The sequence below is a fragment of the Condylostylus longicornis genome, unplaced genomic scaffold (genome assembly GCF_029603195.1).
Source record: "Condylostylus longicornis isolate FDR11 unplaced genomic scaffold, ASM2960319v2 ptg000030l, whole genome shotgun sequence".
Lineage (NCBI taxonomy): Eukaryota > Metazoa > Arthropoda > Insecta > Diptera > Dolichopodidae > Condylostylus > Condylostylus longicornis.
Window position 1 is genome coordinate 303417 of NW_026577999.1, and position 12397 is coordinate 315813.

Below are 12397 nucleotides of genomic sequence, written 5' to 3' on the forward strand. Positions count from 1 at the left end.
TGACATTCTAATTAAAATTAAAAAATTTATCATACTTTATTAGCAGGCCCAGTTCGTCTTTGTTTCTCCTTCATGAAAATTTTTTCTCACTGTTACAAGGCTACACACTTTTGTATTTTCTAAACCAAAACTTATTAACAATAATTAACGTACGAACGTATGCTCGAAGGGTATACTAAATTACTAAATTAAAGGCTATACTAAATCCAGCGGACATCCGTCCGTCCCAGCGATAACACAAAAACTAATTGAGCTAAGTTCACCAAATTTTCATAAATGATTTATTGTAGTAAGTGTCAGAACCCTATTTAAATTGGACTTGATCGAGGTAGTGATTCGGGTAGCTGCCATACAACTTCAAAACTTATACTGAAATTTTGCATAAATTAATATTGTAATACGGAAACTTAAAGTCATAGTCTGTCCCATAGTCAGTTAGGGCATATTTATTCGCACATTAACAAATTCGTACGGGTATCACAGAGTTGACAAGGTCAAAATATTTTACATTATTTGCGTATTACGTACCTAAATACATAATTGAAACGTATTTTAAATTCTAATAGACCACTGATCACACACAAAAATTTTAAAGTCTTAGAATACTTGACAATAACATTCTCGTCAAGACCCAAGAGTTAACTCTATTATGAAGAGTATATTCGTCTACCATCGTGAATAAATTTATCTCCTACCCTCTAATACCGCGTTATTTTTCAAATTTAATGTTCGCTTCAGACAATGATTTTGTTTCCCGATTATTAGCTCAACATGAATAGAATATTAATTATTAACACTGCAGTTCAGTTTTCTCCAAATTTAATTATTTTTCCAATTCCCTAATTTCAGTAATATAGATTTGCTCCAGTTTTTCAATGTTACAGTAATCAAAATATTAAAAAAAATGGAAAAAGAACACAAAATTTAATTTAATTTTAATCCAAAATAAAGTCATGACATGATTAAACAAAATAATAAATTAAAAAATTGTTTTTTGTTTACCTAAGTCATAATGCACACTGTAATTGACTCCTTCATCAAAATGAGGTACTCACTTTAGTTGACAGATTGACTATATTAAAAAAAATAATAAAAAAATTGATTAAAATTGATTCTTTTTAGGAATAATTAGCTGTAAATGAAATTATCACAAATGTTTACTGAAATAAATTAAAGAATCCTTTAAAAAATAAAACCAAGAAGATGAAAATTGTTTGAAAACAAAATTAAATTAGAAATGTTTTTTCTTTCTTTTTTACTTTCAAAAAATTTGATTAATTACATAATTCAAATTTTGTATGACAATAAGGTTATCATTTTAGCGTTATCCGTAAGGGAAATGTAATTTCGATATTATTGGAATTGTAGTAAATTTACTACAAACATTTCGTTTGAGCATTAAATCGAAGTCTTAAGGTTTCCATATATGTACTTCCTAAATTAGTTTTTTTGTTTTTATATATGTCGGTATTTCATTCAGCACAGATTCTATTTCAGTACAAATTTTGATCCGTATGGTCCATTCTTTTGTCAGATGAGGGTATGGTCCACAAGTCTCTTGTGTTCATTAGAATGATTGACTTCTATAGACATTTTCTAAAGGCATCTCTGTGCTTTGTACTACCCATATCATGTATATATGAGAATATGACCTATATTAGAAGGAACATTGGAACTCCGCAGCTGTTGACGTCGTGTTGCCGTTTCAAAAATATATTTTGAAGTAAGAGTTTATCGAATATATTTTGCAGTACATACTGACAACCGAAATTTTTAAAAATGTTTTATGAACAATTTAATATAAATTTCAATAATTTTCTTTAAAAATTTTCTTCATTTAAGGTCATATTTTGTTTTAGAAACAAAAATCTTATCAATCCCATTGTAAGCCTAAATAATAGAAAACTTGATGAGATTATTGTTCCGAGTATTTATACCCGTACGAACGTATGTTCGAAGGGTATACTAAATTTGCCTTACCGCTTGTAACGCTAAAAAATAAGGGCGTTAGATATAGACTCAAGTGTATATTTTTGATCAGCGTCAAATTCTGAGTTGATTTAGCTTTGTCTGTCCGTCCCAACGATAACTCAAAAACTAATTGAGCTAAGTTCACCAAATTTTCACAAATGATTTTTGTAGTAAGTGCCAGAACCCTATTTAAATTGGACATGATCGGGGTACCGGTTCGGGTAGCTGCCATACAACTACAAAATTTATTTGGCTATATCTCAGAAACTATAAAAGTTGTGGTATTGAAATTTCACAAAAACGAATATATTAGTAGGACCAATGTTACTCATAAAAGCCGTTGAAATTACTTGACTCCTTCTGGTACCTGCCATACAACTTCAAAAGTTATTTGACTATATTTCAGAAACTATTACAGCTATGGTATTGAAATTTCACACAAATGAAAATATTAGTAGGGCCAATGTGCTTGATAAAATTTGCTAAAATTTCTTGACTCTTTCTGGTAGCTGCCATACAACTTCAATAGTAGTTTGGCACAACCAGTATTTTGAAAAACACATAGTACTGAAATTTTGCATAAATTAATATGGTAATACGGCAACTTAAAGTCATAGTCTGCCCCACAGTTAGTTATGGCACATTAGTTATTCGCACATAGGATAACAAATTCGTACGGGTATCACAGAGTTGACAAGGTCAACTTAATTTTTTTTTCTCGTTTTTAAACAAGAGATGGTATTTTTTCAAAATCTATTGAATAACACCTGTATGTATTACTTAAGACACCTTCAAAAATGCATTTCATTCTATTTAATTGTGCCACTCCCGAATTCCTATGATTCTCATTCAACTAAAATATTGAGTGATTCAATTTTGAAAATTTTTTGAATAGAAAATAATTTAAGGTTTTCTATATTTTATAGGCATTTTCTTGCCAAATTTTTCTGATTCACATTTTTGAATCATTATTCAGAATTTGAATTGAAAATAATCCCAACTTAATTACAATTCAAATGATATTTTTGTAATTTTGTTTTCAGTTTTTCTATTTCTTATACTTAATTATATTCTTATTCTAATTATATAATTGAAAAATTTTCTTTTGTTTTTCAGTTTTTCAATTTCATTTAATGTCAGTTAATAATTTTTCAATTATAAAATTATTATTAAAATTTAATAGAATTTTATCTTCAGTTTGGTTTTCTTTATCTATAGAATCCTGAGAATATTTCAGTGGCTTCAAGCACAAACGACTTAAGTCTGTTTTAGTGATTTCGAGATAAATGCATTTTAAACTTTAAATTAAATTTTGAAAAAAGTTATGAAGTTTTTTGAACCAATTTTTTTTTTGATTGAAAGATAATTAAAAAAGGAAGCGATTAACTCATAATCTGAAGTAAAACAACTAATAGTATTCTCTTAATTATGAAAAAAGAGAGATAGGCGGTTATACAAAATTTATAAAAAGCACTTTGCAAAGCATAACTCGACTTAGGCGATTTGTGAAAAATTACTTTTGCATTTTCGTCAAATTTAAGTCGATTTAAGCTGTTGTTGCAAAACTGAAGATATGGTTTTAGGTGACTTAAGTTATACTAAAAAGGGAAGAAATATATATATTATTTTTACGTTATTTGATTTTTCACTCTTTTTTCAAATCATTGTCATAAAAAACATAAATTGAGGTAAAAAATGAATAAACTTCAAGTACAAATTATTTCTATAAGTTTAAAAATAATTTTTTTATTAAATTTAAGAAAGGTGACAGTATCTTTTATTCTCTCTCGGATTCTCCAACTAAATATGGATGAGTATCTGCTAAATCTCCAGTCTTTATCGCTTTGTAAAATTTGTAAACCAACAGATAAAAAAATTGCATCAAGTACTCTAAGTTTTTCTTTTTTGGGACTAATTTTCTCTTCTTCTTCAATTTGGAGCATGTCTTGAAAATCTAACTAGTTAACACCTCGTCTTAAAATATAAAAAATCTTTGTATAAACTGTTCTTGTAAAATATTTTTGGAAGTCAATTTTTTGAAATCTGTGGTGCGACTCTTTCCACTTAAGAGAATTTCAAAAAGTAATTTAATTACAAAAAGGCTTCATTGTGCAACGGATCTGACAAAGTTGTTACATTATTGTAAAAATGAGCACATAAAGTAATCTCTAAAATGAGTTTATGAGTTTTGTGTTTGTTATTTTATTTATGTACTATAGTCCATATGACTTTCTTACTTGTTCATAATGATACTAAATGAGAATTAATTAAAATTTTTAAATCGAAAACAAAATAAAATCGAGTGTGAGTCATTACAACTACTGTAATGAAAAGTCAAATTTGATAGTGAACTCAAACTCGTATAGAAAATAATAATTCGATACTTGTGAAAATTAAATCTTGGAGACGTATTATTAATTACATGTAGAAAATGGTTTGTTCGTCAGTTTTTCTCTAAGTTCTGTTGTAAAAAGTATATAGATCTCCGTAAAAAGTTGTGGCAAAGTAAATTGGTTCGGAATTCGCTCTCCTATCATAGAGTATATAAGTATTTGATTATCAAATAAACAAAGAATATTGTAAGTTTGCTCGACATTTTTATTTTAGCTGTCAGCATTTACTTTTCAATTAAGACTCCATACAAATTGACCACGAGTAAGTTTCGAGCGTTCATGTACTTGAGTGCATTCAGGAAGTCCGGTCGGGAAAGATGAAGCGAATTTTTCTAACCGTTCGGCAAATTGTAAAAGGATTTTTCTTAAAAGAATAAAAGTAGAAAGCCTTTCATATTTTTTTATCTCTACAGATATGTTCACATGCCCAATAGGACCCGAAAACTTGCTTTTGAATGTTGTCAATTTTAAAATCAGGATCATTAATACAGTCACCACGACCAAAGTCAATTGCGGTTTTCAAAACTGTATTAACTTCGGTTTTCAAAGTAAGATCTGTTGTGTAAATACTTGTTTATTTACTATAGGGCCAGTTTCGCTAATTTCTATGCTTTAAAACACTTTGAATCCGTTATGTTAGTTTCAAATATATTGCAATACCTCTAACATCCGCCACAATCATCTCAGCTCTCCTAGCAAGTTCCAAAATTTTTAACGCACATTTATTAAGCGTGAATAAAGTTTATATTGGATAATTTTTGCATTATTTAACAATTTCCAACATCAGCACATTTAAAAACAATAATAAATAACTGTCTTTGTAAAAAATAATTGCTTCGAAATAACAAAAATATCATAAATATTTGAAAATCGAAGAAATTTGATCTCACGGAAATGAGTAACAAAAAGTATAACAAAATATTGTTATTCCCAGATGTACCAATTTTATTTATTGAAAACTCTTGCAAATTATAATAGTTTGAATATCCTAACAAAATGTGTTTTACTAGTGTATAATAAAAGTGTTGCTTTGTAATAACACAAAATTTTGATCTTCCTAATAACATGTGTTTTACAAAGGCAAAACAATCTACTCCGTCAATTGAAAAAAACATTTGTCGCAGGTAAACCACGAAATGACCTACAATATTATTTGTTAAATAAAAAAATTCAAATCTTAAACATGGGATATTTGGGTAATAAGAGCACTAATAATGCAGGTAACTTGTGCAGATGTTTTATATTTTGGGTTAAAAAATACAACTATCTTAATTGTCGCTGAATGTAAGATTTAATTATAACTATAGTGAACAAGATTTTAAACCATGGACATAAAGTACCTGCACTATATATCACATAAAATAATATGCTAAGCGTTATAAAATATTTGTTACTAAAAAAAACTAAAAAATATTCTATACTAATCATGTATTATTTCGAACACTAAACGCTTAATTTTGATGTATTGTTCTTACTTGCACGCGTTATAAAAACCTAACTCAACATAAGAAGTCTTTTGGAATATAATTGTATTTGCAATAATCGCCTAACTCGAGATTAGTTTAAACAACCAACAATTATTATTTTACACAAATCGCTTATGTCGAGTTAGTATTTAAAAAAACTCAAAATTAATTTTGCAATAAAAGCTTAACTCGAGATAAGCGGTTGTAAAAATTCATACAAATAAAAAAAAATGTCACTAATTTCGATTTGCAACAATAGCCTATCTCGAAATAAGTGGTTTGTCAAAAACATAAAAAAGATGTTTTCTGACCTTAACTCGATTTAGGCCATTAGTGCAAGTGCACATAGTTACCATTTCGAGTTAGGTCATGTGTGAATTCGACAATAACTCCGGCTACAACAGTCGTAGAACCACCAAATTTTGTGAGCATATGAAACTCAAAACGGAGAATTCGCTGGTAAACATATCTCATTTTTGTCTTAACTCGAGTTAGGCGGTTTGTGTTTGAGGCCACTGATTTATGTGAATTTCAGAGGTATTGAATTACACATCTAGAAAAACGTGCGTCTCTCTCCTTAAATTTTCTCTCTTCATCTTTTGATTGATTTTTCTGTGATAATATTCTATAGTTCATCTCGGAAATTTTCAAGGACAAAATTTTTCTATTGATTAAGTAAATTAAGTAAAAATCTTAGGAATTAACTGAAACAAATTCTTATTTATTTCTTATAGTTATGGGGCTTCTATCGAGAATTTTCATAAGAATGATTCTTTAAGGTTTGTAGAATGTAATTTATACATTTCTAATTCAAAATCCTTATGGAGCCACGTTTTTTCATATAAATTTTAATGCTATTAATCATTAATTTTTATTTTAATTTTTCTTTGTTTTCATTGCTTTTTTTTTGTTTGTAATTTTTGTGTGAAAAATTTCAATTGATTGATGAACAACACAGCTGATCTCAAAATTAAAATAAGGTTTTCTTTTGTCTTTTTCATTAAAAAAATTTCGTAAGGTCGTACAATATGTCTTCTTTTTTTGTTTTCCTTTTCTCTTAATTGTTTTGTGCGTTTATTAAGAATCTTAAAAGAGTCTTTTGTGAAATTTTTTGAAATTGTTTTCTTAAGTTTATCATAGTAATTAAATTGCACATTAAACTGAAGTCGGAATGGGATAATAAGGCAAAACAAAAAATATGATGACGATATTGGGAAATGTGTGCAAAGTGGGGCAAAATTTTTTTTAACTGAAAACTTATTAAAGTGGGGAATCATTTTATTAGATATTTTCCAATTAAATTCAAAAATATGGCAATCTTCATTAAAGCTAATAGTCTATTAAGATACTAGTGTTCTCTTACACCTGTATACGTCACTTGATAATTAAATTAATAAAGAAGCCTATATTCACTTTTACTTTTTAGCATCATAATTCTTATTAAATTTGTCGTCTCCGTTTTAGAAATTATGATCCGATTTATTGAACTCATTTAGCATTGCATAGATTTTCATATCTGACGTGAAAACACTTAGTTTCGTTACGTTTCCAGTATCATTTTCAATTTAATTTCATTTCTATATGGTTTCATTTAATTAATTTAACATTTATAAATGTAAATTGTAACTAGGTATATTTCTAATGGCGGAATAAATACCAGACATTTTAATGTTTTCTCTAATGAAACATTTGGGGTGATTTTATTGCATTTGTCGTTGTTAAAAGACAAATTAATTCTAACGAAATGGAAAATATGATAATAAAAATTCATTACTAAAATTTAAATTTAATTTCTAATGAAATAGACATGAAATTTTAGAAATATTTAAAGCGACTAAAAACCTTCTAACTGAATGCGCTACTTATTATTATTGGAATTTATAAAAGTTCAATGATTTCATTTAATTTTCGTTTTTACCGATTTTTGAAGCCTTGAAGTTACAATATTGCTCTTTCGTTTATATTTAAAATAATTACTCATTTAAAACTGTACTGTACTTTAAAAGTACGTTTTAATTCTTCTTTAATGAAGTAAAGAAAAAAAATTTAGCAAGAGTCAAAGTGAAGACCCTTCTCTGTCTTCTTCAAATTCTCCCATTTCTCTTAACATATCAAAAAATGTTTTGGTTTTAAATTGAACAACTTTCACTCACGAAAAACGCAATTACAGTCATAAATCACATTATTCATAGTTTGCAATAAATTTTAGAAGAAGAGAATGAATTTTATTTGTGACTAAAGAAATTAAATTTGATAGTGTTTTTTTAAACGCAAAATCCATCACCTTATTCAAAAGAAAAGAAGTCCATAATTCTTCTTAAATTAAAATTTCCTTCCAGTTCAATATTTTCTTGCAAGCTGACAGCCGAATCAAGAAGAAAGAGAGAATGTGATATTTTTCCGAAATATGAAACGAATTTTCTTCCTGTAGTTTCCCTGTTTCTATTCTTTCAGTGTTCATTCATCAATTCTAAGTCCTCGACTAAAATAATAAAAATGTCAAATATAATGACAATTCATACTTTTCATATTTTAGTGATAAAGTAGCTACATAAAACTAATGTTCAATTTTATTAAAAAAAAATGATGGGATCAGCATAAAACCGTTTATAAAAAAGGTATTTGCACAATTATATTAAAATTGAAAAAAACTATTAACGTTCTATTTGATACAGAAATACAGGTAAGGTTTTTTGCACCTCTAAAGACAAAAAACCTTACCTGTATTTCTCGATGTTTCAAGCTGAAACGTATGCAATAGAGATCTGCCTGAGAGTGAATACGATATAATAATATAAATATCACTCTTAGAAACCTGATGTAAAAATTGCACCATCTATGTGTTCTCCAACAGCAAAACAGCGTTGTTAGCGCTCAAATTGGCTCATTTCGAGGTTAGAGCTGTGTGCTCGCTCTAATGGAGTTGGCATCAAAAAACAGGATAACGTTCATTTGGATTTCATTGGCACATGGGACGAAAAGGCAATGAGATTGCTGACGCTTTGACACAGAATCGATCTGCAATTGTTTTCGTTTGGCTTGTCGCATTTTGTGAACCTCTTAGAGGGGGAATCAAGGAAGTTTTTTTTAGAACTGTTGGAGACAGATCGAAATCGACTTTGTACAATTATTGACTTCATAACCGATGATTTTTTGGTAAATTATCATCTGCACAAACTGGACAAATCGGATTGACTTTTGTAAAAATTCAGTCGGGATGGTGGGAAAACAGCCATACATATTCTGTGTGACTATTATGCTCTGACAGTAACAAGGCTCGGATTATTTGGTGCCGTTCCTTTCCTTTGGTCATATCTCTTTTCAGTATCGTATATTTATATAATTTTTATAGAGTTTGAACCCGAAACTTTTCGGTTAAAGCAACGGTATCGTAACCACAGCATCATAGATTAGGTTGATTACAATACCTCGCTTATTTTAACTAGCCTTATTGAAATGAATACATCATACATGTGTCAAATTTTAGAATGAATATTATATAGACCTTCATGATCAAAATGTATACGAACAACGTACATACGTTCCGAATAGACTTTTTTTTTTTCAAAATAAATTTTGAACTTGGAAAATTAATAAGAAATGCAATATTTTACATAATTTAAAGAAAACAAAAAAACTACTTTGTAATTTCATTGGAAATAATTAAAAGAATTCCCAGCACTTTTCATCAAAATGGTTAAGAACATAAAATGTTGTAGGAAATAATTTTAAAACGAATACTTTTGAAAATTTAATAATAAATTCCATAAAACTCTCACGAAAAATGAGAATTTTCTTTATTGGTGACCTTAAAATATTTTTGGACAATTTTTATATTTATAAATCTTTTCAAAAAGTTTTAAAGAAAAAAATTTTTTTTCTATATCAAATTAATTTTCTATATTCAACTTTACTTAACAAAGAATATTTCACAAAGAATTGTGAAAACGTGCACATATACGCACAGATAGATGCCTAAAAGATTTTTGTAATATTGTGTTTTTAAAATATTCAAAAATATCTTAAAATATTAAGAAAAACTTCAGCATATAAAAATATTTTGTAACGTTTCCGTAAAATAATAACGTGTCAAGAAATTTTTCTCCAGAGAATTTTTCCATTTTTCATATTTTTCTTTTTTTTTTTTTTGTTTATTATTAAAATGATGAGTCCATTGTAAATGGCATCATCCTTTTCTTTCTTAAATTCGATGTTACAAAGTATACCTTACATAATGTTACCGTATTCCTGCTATAAGTCTTTCCGCATGATTAGTTTTTTGCTTTTAATTAATGGCGGGTGGATTCTTTATGGCCAACCATTGACCATTATATAGTACGCGGTTACTATAAAAAAGCCGTGCTCTTCACATCTGAAAACTAAATTATGTATGCATGTTTAAACAAAATAATCATCACTGTTAATTACAATGCCACTAAGAGCATACTTGACTTAATTGGGGACTCTAATAGCCGCTTCGACCCAGACCTAAACCTAAGTAAAATAGTAAGGTGTTTCACATTTTGTAAGATTCATCACAAAAACATATAATAATCCATTGCTTCATCGATCTAATTACGCTATAGGGAAGTAACATGGTTATGCGCTTAACTTCTGCCATGTGGTTCTGGACTCATTCAGGGTCATAGTAAAATAATGGGAAATAAATAAACAGAAGAGTTGTGGTAGAATACAATTTGTTGGGCAGAATAAATTTTGATTTACATGTTTCCATACGTTACAGAAACAATATTCTCTGGGAATCCTTCACTGTCCTTCTGTAGGTTCCACACAAAATTTAGCAAGAAATTAAGTTTAAGAACAGTAATGTTTTGACAGAACATTTGATTTAGACCGCAATAAACAATGACGACAGACTAGTATAATGACGAACTATTTTTTTAAACTTAATTATATCTGGCAACTCTCACCAATACATGCATAGGATTATAATATTTTACATAGCCATCTTTAATTCATTTTTCTCCAGAAAATTATATTATAGTAATGTAACGGTATAAGGAAAACTTTTATAAGAAATTTTATATTTTCCCCTTTTTTTTTATTTTTCTCTTTTTACAGTTTTAAGTATCCTAAAATGCCGTTAATAATTTATTAATAAAAGTTAAGCAATTTTTTACTAACCAAAACAAAATGAAAATGAAAACAAAAAAATAGTAATAAAAAAAATTTTTTTTTTTGTTGTTAAAAGGTTTGAGAGACACAGAAAAGCTTTTATCCTTTAAAAAATATGGAAAGTTTGTCCTGTAAATTTCCTTTTGTTCTTTTTGGTTCTTTTTTTATTTTCCTTTGTTTCTCAAAAATACAATAAAGAAATTTTCTTAAAAAAATGACAGAAAAAAAAAGGAAAACAAAAGAAAAATTTCTTTTCCTTTTTTAATGACTTTTTGAATATTGAAAAATAAGTGGAAAATTTTATATTGTACATAGAGAACGAGAAAGAGAACGAGATAGGTATAGTTGTAATGAAGAGATTAAGATAATCAAATTATCTACCGTTCATTCAGTAATATCAGGATTTCTTCCTTCTTTTGAATATTATTTCTGAAATGATTTAAAGGATTATGTGGTTTTCATTTTTTGTGGTATTTTCTTTTGGATCTAAGGTGCACGCGACTTATTCGTGCCCGAAGTATACGTTATTATTTAAATTTTCGAAAATTTAATTGAGAATTTTTCAAGGTCTTTAAATTTGTAATTTTCATTGGAATTTAATTTAAAATTAGCAGTAAAACAGGATATTTTATATAAATGATTTCATGATAGAGTTTTTATACTTGTTTAAAGGAACATTTTAAATTATTGTCAAATTATTGAAATAATGTGGAATATTGCGCTCATATCCTACATCATGCCACACTGTATTGTGTATATTGTGTACTAACCTACATACTAACCAGACCAGTTGAAGATTTTAACTAAATTTTAATCCGCAATCGAATCTTTTATTTCGTTTTACAATATTTCGCTAAGCCTTTGTCAGCATTTTCCTTGATTATGCACTCAATGGTTTTTTTTTTCAAATTATAAGAAATGTTTTATTTGGTTGGTGTCCAAATCTACCATGCACATTGTAATTTTCACAAATTCGTGTTAAAATATAAGAGAGCGAGAGAGAGAGAAAAAGTAAAAAAATAACCTGAATTATATTTTTAATATTCAAAGGTGACTTGATATTTTTTTCTTCCATAAAAAAAATATTTTTTTTTTTTACATATTTAATTTATAAAACGTGCCAAAAGTATTTGACACATTATTTGTGAAAATATGCAAAAAATACGAAAAATAAAACTTAGTAAAAGCCCAAAACAATTTTTAATCAATTTAAATTTGACACTCAAAAGCAAATAAAAAACTCAACAAAAAATCAAAAAATCGAAAAAAATAATAACTGAATGTCCTTAACATTGAAAATGTTGGCATTACGTCTTTTGTTGCTTAATGGATTATCAAGAATAAGGAAGGTATTGATCTCATATTCAATTGAAATTTAGCTTAATAACTACTAACTCACTCTTGCCGTCACCTTATATGCACTGTCAATGT

The 12397-nt window shown here is 27.8% G+C and overlaps 1 protein-coding gene across 1 annotated transcript in view; it reads left to right on the top strand.

Annotated features, from left to right (window-relative positions):
* Positions 1-5547: 5547 nt before the first annotated feature.
* LOC129608087 (protein amalgam) overlaps positions 5548-12397 on the top strand; it is a 132205-nt gene continuing 125355 nt past the window's right edge. Inside the window, exon 1 of the mRNA XM_055519410.1 lies at positions 5548-5584. Within this exon, the coding sequence (XP_055375385.1) occupies positions 5548-5584 (37 nt within the window). The remainder of the gene's footprint in view (positions 5585-12397) is intronic.